The sequence below is a fragment of the Fistularia commersonii genome, chromosome 4 (assembly GCF_037954325.1).
Source record: "Fistularia commersonii isolate RoL2024-O1a breed Wild chromosome 4, RoL_Fcom_v1.0, whole genome shotgun sequence".
NCBI classification, from domain to species: domain Eukaryota; kingdom Metazoa; phylum Chordata; class Actinopteri; order Syngnathiformes; family Fistulariidae; genus Fistularia; species Fistularia commersonii.
This window is the reverse complement of record NC_141287.1, coordinates 10,224,305-10,239,101: the sequence shown is the minus strand read 5'-3', so window position 1 is coordinate 10,239,101 and position 14,797 is coordinate 10,224,305. Positions and strand designations below refer to the sequence as shown.

Sequence of the window (14,797 nt, the reverse complement as noted above, 5' to 3'; positions counted from 1 at the left end):
AGCGACTCACAGTCCAGAAGGCTGCCCAGGTATAGATTGATAATGACTACCACGCTGCTTGTAGGATAAATTGCATAAGTGTTTAACCAACTCTCCTGCTCAGTGTGAGTAGGAGGGAGCGTGATTGGTCATAGAGTTGACCAATCACGCTTGAACCGGAAAAGAAACCCAAACAAGCAAAGTGCCTCCCACTCCGCCCTGTCAGTAGATCACTGGACTCCATAGATTCGGCGTAAGATCAATTCGTTTTCCGACTTTGACATCGTAAGTTTCGATTCCGTCGAATCAGAAACATGGCTGCCCAAGCTGATCGGGGCGTACCCTTGAGCACGGTAAGTTTCGTTTTCTTGATATTACACATAAATATAAAACTTGACTGTTGAGTTACCGAAGAGTTACAAACATGCAGTATTAGACAGATGAGTGACAAAAATATCGTGCTATTTGTTTCAATGTCTTAGCTCACGTCAAAAAGTACACAAAACACGTTAATAAGATCACCAGCTAGCCCGGATGAATCTGGCGTGCAATAGATTACAATTTGCCAGAATGGAAGGAAAGGTGTATAATACCAGTGAGACCACTGAGACCAGTGACGCTGTATAGCCCAGAAACAGTGACAATGATGAAAACACAACATACAGAGCTGGAGGTTTCAGAGATGAAGATGTTATGGTCCTCTTTGGGTGTGGCAAGGATGGATAGGATCGGAAATGAATCCAGGGGCAGCACATGTTAGATGTTTTGGAGAGAAGGTCATCTTAGTTGGTGGGAGAGAGGATACGATGTATAGGGTTACAGGTTACAGGTTAAGAATGATGATGGTAATTTTCTTATTCTACAATAGTAAGAAAAGAAGAAGACGCTATTAAAAAATCTGACCGCAACAAGGGTAACATGTTTATCAAATTTGATATGATGGTCAATAGTTCTCAGGAGCTGAACCCATTATAATAGCAGCCAAACCCAAAATAAGTTGATACCAATATGACTGAGGTTCAGAATAGTAGCGGTCAAGGAGAGATGGACATAACACGAGCAGAAAACACCTAAAACAGAAAAAAAGCTGTGTCCAGATGCTCATTGGTCAGAGGAAAACACCACACTGACCCATGACGTGTATAAAGAAAAGTGTTGGGATATTGTGAACCCAGTTGTTCTAAGAATAATAATAAGAATATCTTTATTTATCCCGAAGGAAATTGTTGAAATTGTTGTTCTGTGGGAGAGCTCAGGCTGCTGATCTTCATGAAGAGTAAAGCTCTACGTACTCAACTCTGCCGTAACCCCGGGGCCTTCTTCAACTCGACTCATTGTTAAACATTTGTTAATTTCTCAAGCTGTTAGACATTTTGCTGCAATTGACAGATTTGCAGATGAAAGATCAGTGAAGTGTTGGGGCTCGGCTAATCTACTGTCCCTTCCAGCTTTACGCCTTGGCCTGAAAACTCTACAGCACAACTTGGTGCAAAATGATGCAAAAAAATACTGCCATTGCCTAGGGCCTTTAAAAAAGTGGTTGACTACCACATATTACCAAAGTAGCTTTGCTTGTGTTGGTTTTGCAATGGGTGATCTTGCTGCCTGGCAGTTTGGCAGTTTTATTTTTGGTCCGTAATAAAACTCCAGCGCCTCATTGAAAGCATGGGCACATACTGTTTTACACCTACAGTCAATTCATCAAATTCTAATGGTGTTTTATTCACACAAGTACTAAACAATTTTGCCTTCTGAACAAGAGAGTTTTATTTCCATTACTGAGTAACAGGTTTGACCACAAGGGCTACTGCTGTGAAACTTTAAAAGCCCATCACTGTCATTATAAACCTTAACAATAGGTAAAAACGTTTCTCTTTCAGGACTTTTTACTGTGCTGATGCCCCAGATCAGGTTGGCAGCAAGTTAGGCTATGCAGTGTGTGTGTGTGTGTGTGTGTGTGTGTGTGTGTGTGTGTGTGTGTGTGTGTGTGTGTGTGTGTGTGTGTGTGTGTGTGTGTGTGTACGTTTGTGTGTCTGTCAAAAAAAAAAAAACCCTCACTAACCCAAGCTTACTGTTCTGTACATTTCCTGTGCATCGTGTATTTGCAAGTGTATTTGCAGTCCCTATGTCCTCTATTGTAAGTCGCTTTGAATAAAAGAGTCTGCCAAATGCAATGTAATGTAATGTAATGTAATGTAACAACTTACTGTATTCGATGTGCATATCTCAATGTCACATTGACAGGGAATACAAGAGCACCTACACACAGTCCTACGTATCATAACGATTCATGGGCACGCGCCCTTCCTTTCTGGTGGAAGTGGAGTGGAAGTAACATTTTAATGGTTTCATGCCACAAAGAGTAGGCTTACTACAGATGCAGTCCTTGCTTTTGAAATTGTTGATAGAAAAGCACAGATAATGTCAGCGGGCACTATGCATTTTTAGATTTAGAAAAAGCACATGACATGAACTGTGGCACTGTATGAAGAAATCTGGAGTGGCAGAGACGTGTGTTCGAGTGGTGCAGGACATGTCTGACACTTGTAAAACAGGGGTGAAATGTGCCATAGGGGTGACAGAGGACTGTTAGGTGGAGGTGGTTCTTTGCTATGGTGATGGACAGGTTTACAGATGAGGTTAGACAGAAGTCTCCATGGGCTAAGATGCTTGCAGATGACATTGTGAACTGTAGAGAAAGCGGGGAGTAGGTGGAAGAAAATCTAGACAGTTGGAGATAGGCCTTGGAAAGGAAGGGAATGAAGATTATATACAGCAGAACAGAATCATATATTGTAACTAGAGGGACCCTTATTGAATGTAGAGGTTCCAGGGAGTAGATGAAGGAGATGGAGGATTTTCTGTACTTACTGTGGGGTTAACAGTCCAGAGCAATGGGGAGTGTGAGAAATAGAGACACATTTGCAAGCAGATTGGAATGGGGTAATGTTTGCTAATGTTTAATAAATGAGTTATGAGGAGAGATAGTAAATATATTGATAGAAGGATGCTGAGGTTGAAATTGCCAGGCAGGAGGCCTTAAAGAAGACCAAACAGGAGACTTCTAGATGTAGTAGATGAGCACATGAACTTAGATGTTGTAAAAGAAGAGGGTGCGCAAGATGAGGTTTGATAGAGGCAGATGATTTACTGTGCTGAAGAAAAGAAGTAACACACAATTATGCATTCCCTTCTTTTAAGCAGCCCATAATTGACCAAAAACGAACAAAAAATAGGGTTTTCTACAAGAAATAAGAGCAGGTTCCCCTGAGTCATATCATAGAAGATCAGTAAAATCTACTACTTTTTAAAAATAAAAAGATATGATAACTATCCATGGATGCTTCCCTTTATTAAGTAGCAGTTTGGCTGAGGCTACATATGGGAAATAATGAGTTTCTTTTGTAAATCATTTCACTCACTAACATCATAAGCCCTCTTTAACTTGAAGCTTTGTCCAACTCCAACCCCAGCAGTTACAGTATTTCCTGGAAACCTCCCATAGGTCAACTGACACCAAAGAAGGCTCTTGGATGAGAAGTGAAACATACTCTAGAATAAACTAAATCTAGATTATTTATGAATTATTAAGTTATTGTTAAAACATTAAACTAAGTTAAAGTCTTGATTAAGTTAATTAAACTTGTCAAAAATGATCATGTAAAAGATTATTCTGTTGACGCCATCTTGATTATGTAAAAATATTTTGACATCAAACAGGCACCATGATCTGCCTGGAGGTCATTCGGAGAATGTTAATGTCTTCCTTGATCGGTTTACCTCAAATGGTAACATAGCTCTGTCACTGGTCAAATGTTTTTTTACCTAAAAAGTAACTTTGAGTTGACTAAGATGGGTAAGAGCACAAACCCTTAGCCACCACCCTCCATTACTCGCTCTCACACCTTGAAAACAAAGACTCCGACATTAGGATGCTCTTTGTGGACTACTGCTCTGCCTTCAACATAGTCATCCCCCACAAACTATTTGTCTTGGAAGGTTTTTGTTTAATCATCATGAGTATCTACTGCATGCAGAGTATAACAAATGTCCTAATTTGCTCCCTTTGTAGCTTTGTCCCAAATACCTTCATAGCAATTCTACCAGCCACACCTGGCCCTTCAGTGCCATTGCAGAGCTCATAGGTAAGTCATCATCATGATGTTCAGTGTCGGAGAAACACAAGTTTTATTTCGGTTTACCAAAAAACCGCTTTACACAGCCCTGCCAAAGCAACTAAACCATGCAGAAATGAATGAAACAGTATTTTCATGTAATCCATCTTAAACTCAGAGAGCCATATGCTCTGACATTATAATGTGAAAAGACTTTGCAATGTTTGGGCCTTCTTTTATGTAATCAGAATCAAGGGACTATTTAATCCTGTGGCCCTTTGTATAGGACTGAGACCAGTTTCTTGTTGAATTACCAGAATTAACACTTAACACTGGAATTGCAAATTGCTCAAATGTATGTAGCAAGACTATCTTTTATCCACAAGATTGTCTAAATTGGGTTGTCTTTTCTTCAATAAAAGACTAAGGTAAATGTAAATCCCACTAAATGTATCTTAAAAAGCAATAAAACAACAATGAATCTACAATTTCTTTTTTGTGTTCTGTTAAATTCCTTCTCTGTAGCTGTTTGTACATGTTCTAAATCAATCCAGCTTGGAAATGTTTCAGTGCAATGAACATACATTCTTTGGATATATGAGTCTGTCTATTTCTCTTGAAAGACAACGCCATCGACCCAGATGTCAGAGCCACCAAATTCTGGATTGATAATACGATAATGAAAGACAAAGATTGTCTGACTTTCATGGATGATGGAAATGGTCTGGATCATGAAAAGATGCATAAAATGCTCAGGTAAAGGGATCTGTTGGTCGACGTTTGAGATTATTGATTACATTGCAGAGTCATCCTTGGTATTAGAATGATCGGAAGATTGCGCAGTCACTAAATACAAGTTATAGATATGGTTGCCATGATACCTTGGCTAGTTACAACCATGAAATGTGTCACTAACTCACAAAAACTATGTACTTCTCTAGCTTTGGTTACAGTGACAAGACTGCTGTAAATGGCATTCAGCCCATCGGTGTCTACGGCAATGGTTTCAAGTCTGGGTCGATGCGTCTTGGCAAAGACGCCATCGTCTTTTCCAAGTCAAAGGACACCGCATGTGTTGGGTTGCTCTCTCAGACCTACCTGGAAAATATACATGCCCAGCAAATCCTTGTACCTATTGCCTGCTTTGAGAAAACAGAAGCAAATGACTATATCCTTTAACTACAAAAGTGAAAGCAGCTTCATTTATAAAGAAAATCTTACACTTAGAGAGAAAATAATGAATCTCAAGAATTCATGTAAGGAATCTTATTTACAATCTTATATTTTCTAAAAAAAAGAGTTTGGATCGAGTCATTCATTATTGATTAATTTTAATTTACATTTAGCTAGACATCTTGAATTACAACTGACATATGTCACAAATCGACATTTAATACACATATAATCTCAATAATATTTCCTTGATGTCCATTTTACTCTTTGTAAAAGAGGAATACAGAGCCAGTCTGCAGGACATTCTGTGCCATTCTCCCTTTAAGTCTGTGCAGGAACTGCAAACTGAAATCGATGTAATCACTTCAATGTCACACACAAAAAAAACTGGCACACGGATCATCATCTGGAATCTTCGCAGGTCAGATAGTTGTGATTTCTCTCTCTTTTGTGTGTATATGTGTGTGTGTGTGTGTGGGGGGGGGGGGATATATGTGCACAACGATGTGCACATATGAAATATATGTGCACAACTGATTTTATTGTGTTTGTATTAAAAACAATGTTCATCAGTCAAAGATCCTATTATGAGGCTGGGCATAACAAAACATTATTATGATTTTGCATTTACATGTTTGGTCTCTGAAACTCCTGGAGTATATAATTAATCTAATGAAATTGCCTTATTTTTCTCATTATTTGATATGTGATAGTGAAGTGTCTTTTTAAATGTGATACAACCATGTATTTGTCTCTGTCAGCAGCAAACAATTGATTTTTTTTTTAAACATTTTTATTCAACAGGACATTATTTGGACCAGAATTTGACTTTCAGACGGACAAGTATGATATCCAACTTGCCACTGACATCTGTGATGCCACGATACAGACTCCTCAAACTAAGCAAAAAAGTGAAATGCACATTCCTGAAAGTCATTACTCACTGCGGGTATTGAATGCATATTTATACAAATTGTTGCACATAAGAATCTAATTTTTATAATTAAAGATCAATCAAAATTGAATGTCTAGCCAATAATTTGCTCCACTAATCAGTCTTTCTGGAGAATAAAGGGGCTGTTTTCCAGCTTTGGTACTAAGAAAGGATTATCTTAATATTTTCACCTTTGAACTTGTGAACAAGTCGAATGTGATTTCTGCAGTAGTGGGAAAATTACACTATTGAGGCCTTTTCTGGGATTTACTGTGAGTAGTGAGACACGCTTGCAGCCCCCCTCTCTTGTCTTGCATGACAAGAACCAGTTCTCTAAGCAAATAGCAAATCAAGGCTTCGTGCTGGTGAGGCGATGGGGCAGCTACGGGGTAACCATAAACTAAGTAAATGATGGGAACTAGCTGACTGCATCCTTTTTAAGACCCAGACCTAAATCTTTATTTGCAACAGAATGGATTTAGACTGGCGTAATGTATATTCTACGGCCTAGAAAATTAAAATTGTCAGTTGTAAACTTGTATAGGTGAATACCTTTTATTTCCTGTTGCAAGTTTTCTTTGAAAACATAAAGAAATATTCTTGCATACCTTTAACCCGAGAGCAACACAGGCAAGGACTAGTTATACGGCAAAAATTATATCATGATCCCATACCGTGTTAAATCTTATTATTGAACGGAGGAAGAACCCTAAGTATTCTGTTGGCATCTCTTTATATCAACATATAGCTCTTTTTTAATTGGTGAAGCTGAACCAATTGCATTTAACTCTTGTTTTTTTCTTTCCAAATACAATTTTATATATGTATACTTTGTATTAGATATTACTTGAAATTGCCTCCTCTTTTTAAGTGTTTTCAATGGTTGCAGGCATATTGTTGTATACTGTACCTGAAGCCTCGGATGAAAATCATCATACGTGGTCAAAAGGTGAAAACACTGCTTATCACAAAGTGTCTGGCTCAAACTAGAAAGGACAGCTACAAGCCCCTTTTTCTGGTATCCTTTCATGAGAAGCACTTTTACATGTGGGAGGTAGTGATTTTTGTATAAAAGGCATTCCAAGTGTTTTTGTCTGAGCTGTTTCTATTTTCCTTAAGTGTCATTGTAGTCCAGAGGAATTCCCATTACTTTTGGTTATAACACAAAAAACAAAGACCATTATGGCATTATGATGTATCACAAGAATCGCCTCATAAAAGCTTATGAACGTGTAGGCTGCCAGCTCAAGGTGAGTTCATTTTGAACCATCTCTTTCATGGTATGTGGAATTGAAGATGATTATCGAATCTCATTCACTCAACAGGCCAACAACAAAGGTGTTGGAGTCATTGGAGTCATAGAATGTAACTTTCTGGATCCTACCCACAACAAACAGAACTTTATGGAGAATGACAAGTACAGGTTGTAGTCTTTCTTTGGTCTGAATGTTGTCTGAAAACCAAAAAAGCTAAATAGCTCAATTTGCAGGAAAACCATGACCAGTTTGGGGATCAAACTTGAGGAATATTGGAATGAAATCCGTTACACAAAAAGTAAAGAGGATCCAAACCGTGCTGAAGCGGTGGAAGATACTTCGTTAGTACTTTGCCTGTTATGTATTGCCTAATCATCTTATTTTACAAAAATATGTAACAGTAGTTTGACAGTTTTTGTCTGAATGTAAACAGGAAACCAGATCAGAACTGGGTGCAGTGTGATGACTGTTTGTCCTGGCGCAAACTCCCAGATGAAATTGACTGCGACAAGCTGCCAGAGAAATGGTCCTGCTACCTGAATCCTGATCCCCAATTCAGGTGAGCTAAGCATCCGATTGTCCTTCAACAAATGAATTTCCTCGTCGTGGGATCAATAAAGTCCATCTTATATTAGATATATATCATTATAACAGGACGACATACCCATAAATCCCAAATTACAAATATATAATTAAAACTATTTCTTGTGTAGTATCATTTATACTATTAAAGCAGTAATCATAATTGCACACCAAGGACTTTTGCATCATCAACATTAAGTTACAGAATTTTATTTGCAGTTAAATGCTGAACAGTGTGGTTTATGACTGGTCCTCTTAAATTATTAGTAAAACTGCCTAAATCTTTTGATGACTTGATGATTTGAAAAGTGCAAAAGAACAATCCCACCATCAAGACGTTAAAAATTATGTTCAATATGTTCCAACCTGAAACATGTCGAAGGTAGCAGCTGCTTTGCACAGATTGCTTTTACAATGTTATGAGTACCAGTACTTTCAATTTTAATGTATTGCAGAAAAAGACCATGAACAACACACACCACACTGCTGCCTCATCTCCTTTTTTCCTTTTCAGTTATTGTGAAAATTATTTAATGTGCTTGGAGTACTACTATTTTCAGACATAGATCAATAAAAAATGGTATTGCTGTATGTTGGGCCTGCAAACCACCGACTCTGAAGAAGACTGGCAAAACCAGAAACCCATACTCAACACATACTATATGTTATAGATTTGTGCCAAATGAATTTAAGTTCGTAGCCATGAATATTCACAAATAAATAGTGACTGACCACCAGAATAGACACATCTTGACTACAGGAGAATGGCACGTCAATTTTACAAGTTTGCAGTTATCGCTGTATCACCAGTTGAGTTTTTGGTGCTTGTAGTTTGGACAGCTACTATCATCAACCTTAGACTGAGTTTAACTACATAATTCTCAAATTTGGTGACTCCATCTTGCAGTTTAAACATTATAGTGTCAAAAAAATCACCAGCCAGTCCACTTAACTTTCTCTTTGGTCATAGCTGACCCAGATAGTATTGCAATGATAACCCATACACAGATTCACAAGATGGAAACAGAGCCCTTTGCTGCTTCTATTAAAGCCATTTGGATGAAAGAGGCACCTTACTTTTTTAAACTTTGTGTTACCAGGAGCTGCCTTGTACCTGAGGAGCCTGAGGATGAGGATCAAACTTCATACCAAAAAACCTACAAACAAAAGTGGGTTCTATTTACTTTAAAAACATGCTTCTTCTTTTTGGATCAAAACCAAATTCAGAATCCACTTTCGTGGTGGAGTATCTTAATACATAGAAAAAATTTGGCTCCGGTATTAAATTGCACAGGGACCCTACGGACATTAAGATGAAGCATGCCTGGACAACAGGTAATGGACATGATACAAAGTGCAATTTAAATAAGTAGTATCTCAAATGAGTAAAGTGGCCTGTGAGATAGTGAAGGCAATGAGAGGAAATGGACAAACATATACAATGTGTGTGTGTGTGTGTGTGTGTGTGTGTGTGTGTATGTGTGTGTATGTGTGTGTATGTGTGTGTGTGTGTGTGTGTGTGTGTGTGTGTGTGTGTGTGTGTGTGTGTGTGTGTGTGTGTGTGTGTGTGTACGTATACATATGTACAGTCAGGTCAATTCACAGTGGGGTCTAAAATTTTCATTGTTGGTATATATAGAATGTATTAATCTTAAAAATGCATCTTGTATATGTAGAGAATATATTAGCTTCAGTATTTGCAGCATAAAACAATTAATTCATATTTATGTTTCTCACTGTTGCATACACAGAAAGAGAGAAGATAAGAAGCAAGAAAAGCAAAGACAGGTATGGCCACACCATGATTGTCACCTGATCCTCTCTCTTTGGTCATTCTTTGGATTTGAAATGTTTTTTAGATCGAGGAAGCTCAAAGGACTCACGAAAAGCAGCAACTTGCCAGGCAGAATGAGCAGCTCCAACAGCAGGGAGGTCGAAACCAACACCATCAATCAGTGTGTATTTGACAAAGATAAGATGGATTAATGTAGTGGCTTAATTGATTTGTTATACAGTAATGGGTGTTTTTTTTTTTGCTTGTGATGATAAAAATACATGTTATTGTTTGAAATGTATGTTCAAAAAAAGGAATCGCTCAAAACAAAGCCAAGTCTCAAATAAAATTCTCTTAATAATTTTTTTTTTCCATTTTTCTTAAGCCTGCCCAGTCCCCTTCGACTCCCAGAACTCCAACCCCAGCTTCCATCTTTTCAGAAGCAGGTGATATGTATGTGTGTATGTTTGTGTGACAGCGAGCTAAGTTTGAGCAATAAAAGCAATAACAAATGTCTCCCTCTACAGACTGCAGCCCCATAACCACCAATGGTCTGCCAGTTATTTCTGAAATATACTCTCTGTCAACATACAAGAGGTTAGATTAAAATTTTTTTCCACTATTTGTTTAAAAGGGTCTGTTTATTCCAAAATAAGAAAAAATGTCAAGTGAATCCCCCTTACTGTATCATTTTGGAGATACCATAGAGACTTCTTCTTTTCCATTTAGTTTTCCCTTCAGGGGTCACCACCGCAACCTTCAACCTTTTCCATCTAACCACATTCTCTGTATCCTCCTCTCTCATATCAGCTAACTTCATATCCTCTCTCACTACTTCCATAAATCTTCTCCTTGTCCTTCCTCTAGACCTCCTGCCTGGCAGTTCATACCACAACATCCTTGTACCAATATTTTCACAATCCCTTCTCTGTACATGACCAAAGCATCCCAGTCTGGTTTCTCTGACCTTCTCTCCAAAACATCTAATATGTGCTGTCCCGCCGATGGACTTATTCTTGATCCTATCCATCCTGGTCACTCCCAAAGAGAACCTCAACATCTTCATCTCTGCGACCTCCAGCTCTGCCTTCTGTCTTTTGGACATTGTCACTGTTTCTACACCACACAGCATCGCTGGTCTCACGACTGTCTTGTACACCTTTCCTTTCATTCTGGCTCATTCTAGTCTTCTATCAAAATAGTACCCCTGACACATTTCTCCACCCATTCCAACCTGCTTGAACCTGTTTCTCTACCACTTTTCCACACTCTGCGTTGCTCTGGACTGTTGGCCCTAAGTACTTGAAGCGCTCCAACATCTCGATCTGTACTCCTTGTAGCCTCACCGTTCCACCTGTGTTCCTCTCATTCCCACACATATATTCTATCTTGTGACTAACCATCATTCCTCCCCTTTCCAGAACATACATCCACCTCTCAAGATTTTCCTGGAGATATCAGAGAGTGGACTGTCTTTTTATAATATCCATGCTTCTAGGTTTAACATGTTTATTAACATTGTTTTGTGTACACTTTAGTGGAAAAAGAACACATCCTGGTAACCCACAAAGAACACACAAAAAAGCAAAGGTCAGTGGCCCCCATCAAGAGACATCAGATGGAACTTCATCAGCAGAATTAGAAGTCCTATTCCCCAAAGCTGTTGTCGCCTCCCCAGTCCCTCCAGAAGAAGACGACGAAACAGATGACGACCTTTACACCTTTGAGACTTGCAGCACCCCCAAGGCAAAAACTCATGGGCTTAATTTAAATACAGTGAATATTGAGGAAGACAAAATTGATTCTGTAATAAGTCAGGAGTTGGATTCTAACAGTGATGTAGATGACATCTCTGAAACAAATACTGTGGCAAAAGTCTCTTTGGGTTTACCTGAGACTGGATGTAGTTACTTACCTGCCCAGCCTTTAAAGATGACCAGCACTACTACCCAGACCGATGTTCCTTCGGTTAAGGAAGAAATGACAGAGAAAGTAATCAACCAAGGTGAAATTGAAGGAGTGGGGAATAGTACATCGAACACAACTGGCAAAAAACATATTTCAGATGCAAGTATAAATACTGATCAAAGCTCATTTAAACAAGAAATCAACAGGTACCCCCACAGTGAGAACCAAATACAACAGAATGAAATCAATCCTTATCTCAATGGTGATGAAGAAGTTGGGCCTTCCTATGCAGATGTTTTTTTCGAGGCAGGTTCATTGCCACATCACCCTTGTAAAATGGTCCAAGCAGAGCAAGACTTGCAAGTGGAGCTCATACAGACCGTAGCTCTCAAAAGAGATTCACTTAAAGAGCAGGCCAAGCTACAGAATAATCAGCTGGGAAATCTTGGGGATAAGTTTCTCATACGTGTACAGAAGGAAACCTCTCACCAAGCCTGCCAGACAGTAGAAACAGAGGAGAGAGACTACAAAAGTCTGTTTGAGAAGGCCAATCAGAAAGTTGCTGAGCTGATTCAGGACAAAGAGGCTTCACTTGCCGCATATAGGAATGGACGGAGTACTTCTCACATTGTGGAAAATGACACAGATGAGATTGCACTTGAAGTTGACCATATTATCAGGCAACAGGAACGAAGAAACACGGAGATGGATAAACTGTATGCCAAGGTGAGAACCAAATGAGGTACAGATTTATTTTGATCTCGTAGTGAAAAGGCTCCTTGTGCATTACTGCTTTCTGCCTTTCCTATCTGCCTTTGACAATCAGCAAAAGCAAGTCCTTTTCAATATGTTCTTATATACAATGATATGTAAAGTCCCCATGTGTTAAAAATGATTTGAAAAAATGTAATGATGTTTCTGGATTTTAGATGCATACCTATTTTTTGATACACATACTTCCAGAAGCAATTGACCTTAGCTTTTTGGGGCTTACTCTAATACATCTCTCAAATGATGACTATTAGCTAATGGATAGTTAGTACAGCTGGTTCTTCATGGACGAACTCACTGATGCTGCATAGAAAGAAAAGATGACACTATGAATTTAATTGAATTGCTCGATGAGATTTTTTTTCTGATTGTTGTGGATTCTTTTCCTTTTCTCCTGTGGTTTTCTTCTCTGCTTCCCAACCAGGTTGCTCGTCTGGAGGAGGAAAAAGCAAACCTTACATCCCAGTGTGAAGAGCTCAGGTTGAAACAACAGCAGAGGGAAGAACAAGGAGAAAATACAGCGAATGTGAGAAACAATGACATTCAAGAAGCAAATCCAGCAGAGTTTGATGAGACAGCTACGTCTTCGACAATTTCTGAAACATTGACAAGGTTTATAAATTACTTAGTATTTTATCTCAAAATTATTGATGCATATCCCCTTGTGTTATTTATACTCAATTATACAAAACAATGGCAATATACATTTGAGGTTCTCTTCTATTTCTCTCTCTCCCAGTTTGATTGAGCTGCGTCAGAATGTCGGGCGTATTCTCATCACCTGCATGCCTGATCTGGATCTCGGCCAAGTGAATTTCCAATGCAATGTAATCGATGAGATACTGGAACAGGTGCTCTCTGCTGGACCTGTGAAACTCGACTGGTGCAAAAATAATTCAGTCTCATGAGTGAAATTTTTTGTAGTGGTTATTTGAGGGTGTATTATCTTTCAGATTTACAACTGAAATGTATATGCAGTAAATTTTATGAGTTTTGTCATGCTTGAAACTAATTAAAACACCTCAACGTTACCCTCCACAATTAACCACAAAAAAAAGTCCTTCATACTTCTCTGATGACAATCTTTTAATCATGGTCATTTGATTTTTTTGGAGTAAGTGTAGGCTGACCAACACGTCTCTTAAAAAAAAGAAGGAGAAAGCAAGCCTTGCAATGGTACCTAACAGTTCTTAATCGTCATAAATATAATCAGTGCAAAAAAATTATCATTTAAATGGGTTTGTCATACATTTAATTTGTTATTACTATTTTCCCATTAAGTATCAGATTCCTTTTTTGTAAGTGTTCATTTTTTTTTTTTCATAAAATGTATTTTACAAGACAGGGCAAGAAATTATAATAAACAATATGACATGAAATACATCCTCTTAATTCTAAGATCTGTAAGCCATCTTTCAATGGCTTTAGATCTTATTATCGAAGTTGATGAATTCCTCTTCATATCTGTATTTTTCAAACAAACTGAAAAATACATAGCCATACCTGGAAAATTGTCTAATTGTGTTCAAGAAAACAACTGCTTTAAAATAAAACTGATCCTGTTGACTACTAATGTGTTCAATCGCCCATCAGTTTCAGTCTCTATCGCTGCCCCCCCCCCCGAAGGAATATTCCAGCAATGAAAAAAGTAGCAAAAACTTTTCTGGTTTTTGCAGAGGTTCTGCCCCAAGTGGAGGAGTTCAAATATCTCTGGAACACAGCTGCTTTACTCTGGCCTGGTATTCTTGAAGGTGCTCCTTTTGCTGCTGGCCACAGTCCTAAAGGCTCTCTGATCTTTGGTTTTGTCACATCATTGTTTCCAGGTCTTGCCTGTATCTGGCTCACATTTCTGCATAATGTTGCTATCTCCCAGCATGACCTTGTAATAGAAAGGAGACTGTGGTTTTGGTTATGACCCTGGAAATCTTGGATCTTAACTTCCTAACTGCCCCGTGATGGACCCTGGTTCGATACAATAAAAAACAGCACTCTTGAAACTTTGGTGTTGATGCTTCCCTCATAGGCCTTCTTCATCATTGCCTAGAATGCCTGCACTGTGCACTCAGCGTAGCCATTGGATGAAGCATGATAAGGTGCAGAGGTGATGTGCTCGATTCCTTTTCTTTGCATAAATTCTTTGGATTCTGCACACAATATTCTGGTATTCTATGATTGCTAACACTCCTCTATAATCATTCGGTTGTGAGGGTAGATGTCGAAATGGTTACTGGGTAAACATCCACCCATTTGGAATGGACATCAACTATGATCAAAAATATTTGTCCCATAAATGGCCCTGCATAAT

At 38.6% G+C, this 14,797-nt stretch overlaps 1 protein-coding gene across 1 annotated transcript; it reads left to right on the top strand.

Annotated features, from left to right (window-relative positions):
• Positions 1 to 199: 199 nt before the first annotated feature.
• Positions 200 to 14,401, top strand: morc3a (MORC family CW-type zinc finger 3a). Its single transcript, XM_086145248.1, has 19 exons — positions 200 to 332; positions 4,052 to 4,124; positions 4,718 to 4,850; positions 5,036 to 5,262; positions 5,532 to 5,688; positions 6,072 to 6,216; positions 7,091 to 7,219; positions 7,332 to 7,451; positions 7,527 to 7,624; positions 7,691 to 7,798; positions 7,891 to 8,016; positions 9,140 to 9,208; positions 9,791 to 9,827; positions 9,899 to 9,994; positions 10,199 to 10,259; positions 10,341 to 10,410; positions 11,352 to 12,447; positions 12,917 to 13,104; positions 13,232 to 14,401. Exons 1-19 carry the CDS (start codon positions 294 to 296, stop codon positions 13,398 to 13,400), a joined length of 3,141 nt encoding a protein of 1,046 aa, XP_086001374.1. The 5' UTR covers positions 200 to 293; the 3' UTR covers positions 13,401 to 14,401.
• The last annotated feature ends 396 nt before the right edge of the window (positions 14,402 to 14,797 follow it).

Bases quoted from the DNA above. Each gene is read 5' to 3' on its own strand.
- morc3a (XM_086145248.1), top strand. From the start codon at position 294: ATGGCTGCCCAAGCTGATCGGGGCGTACCCTTGAGCACG. The intron at 9,995-10,198 runs GTGTGTATTTGA...ATTTTTCTTAAG, and splicing joins GAAACCAACACCATCAATCA to CCTGCCCAGTCCCCTTCGAC. The intron at 12,448-12,916 runs GTGAGAACCAAA...CTTCCCAACCAG, and splicing joins TGGATAAACTGTATGCCAAG to GTTGCTCGTCTGGAGGAGGA.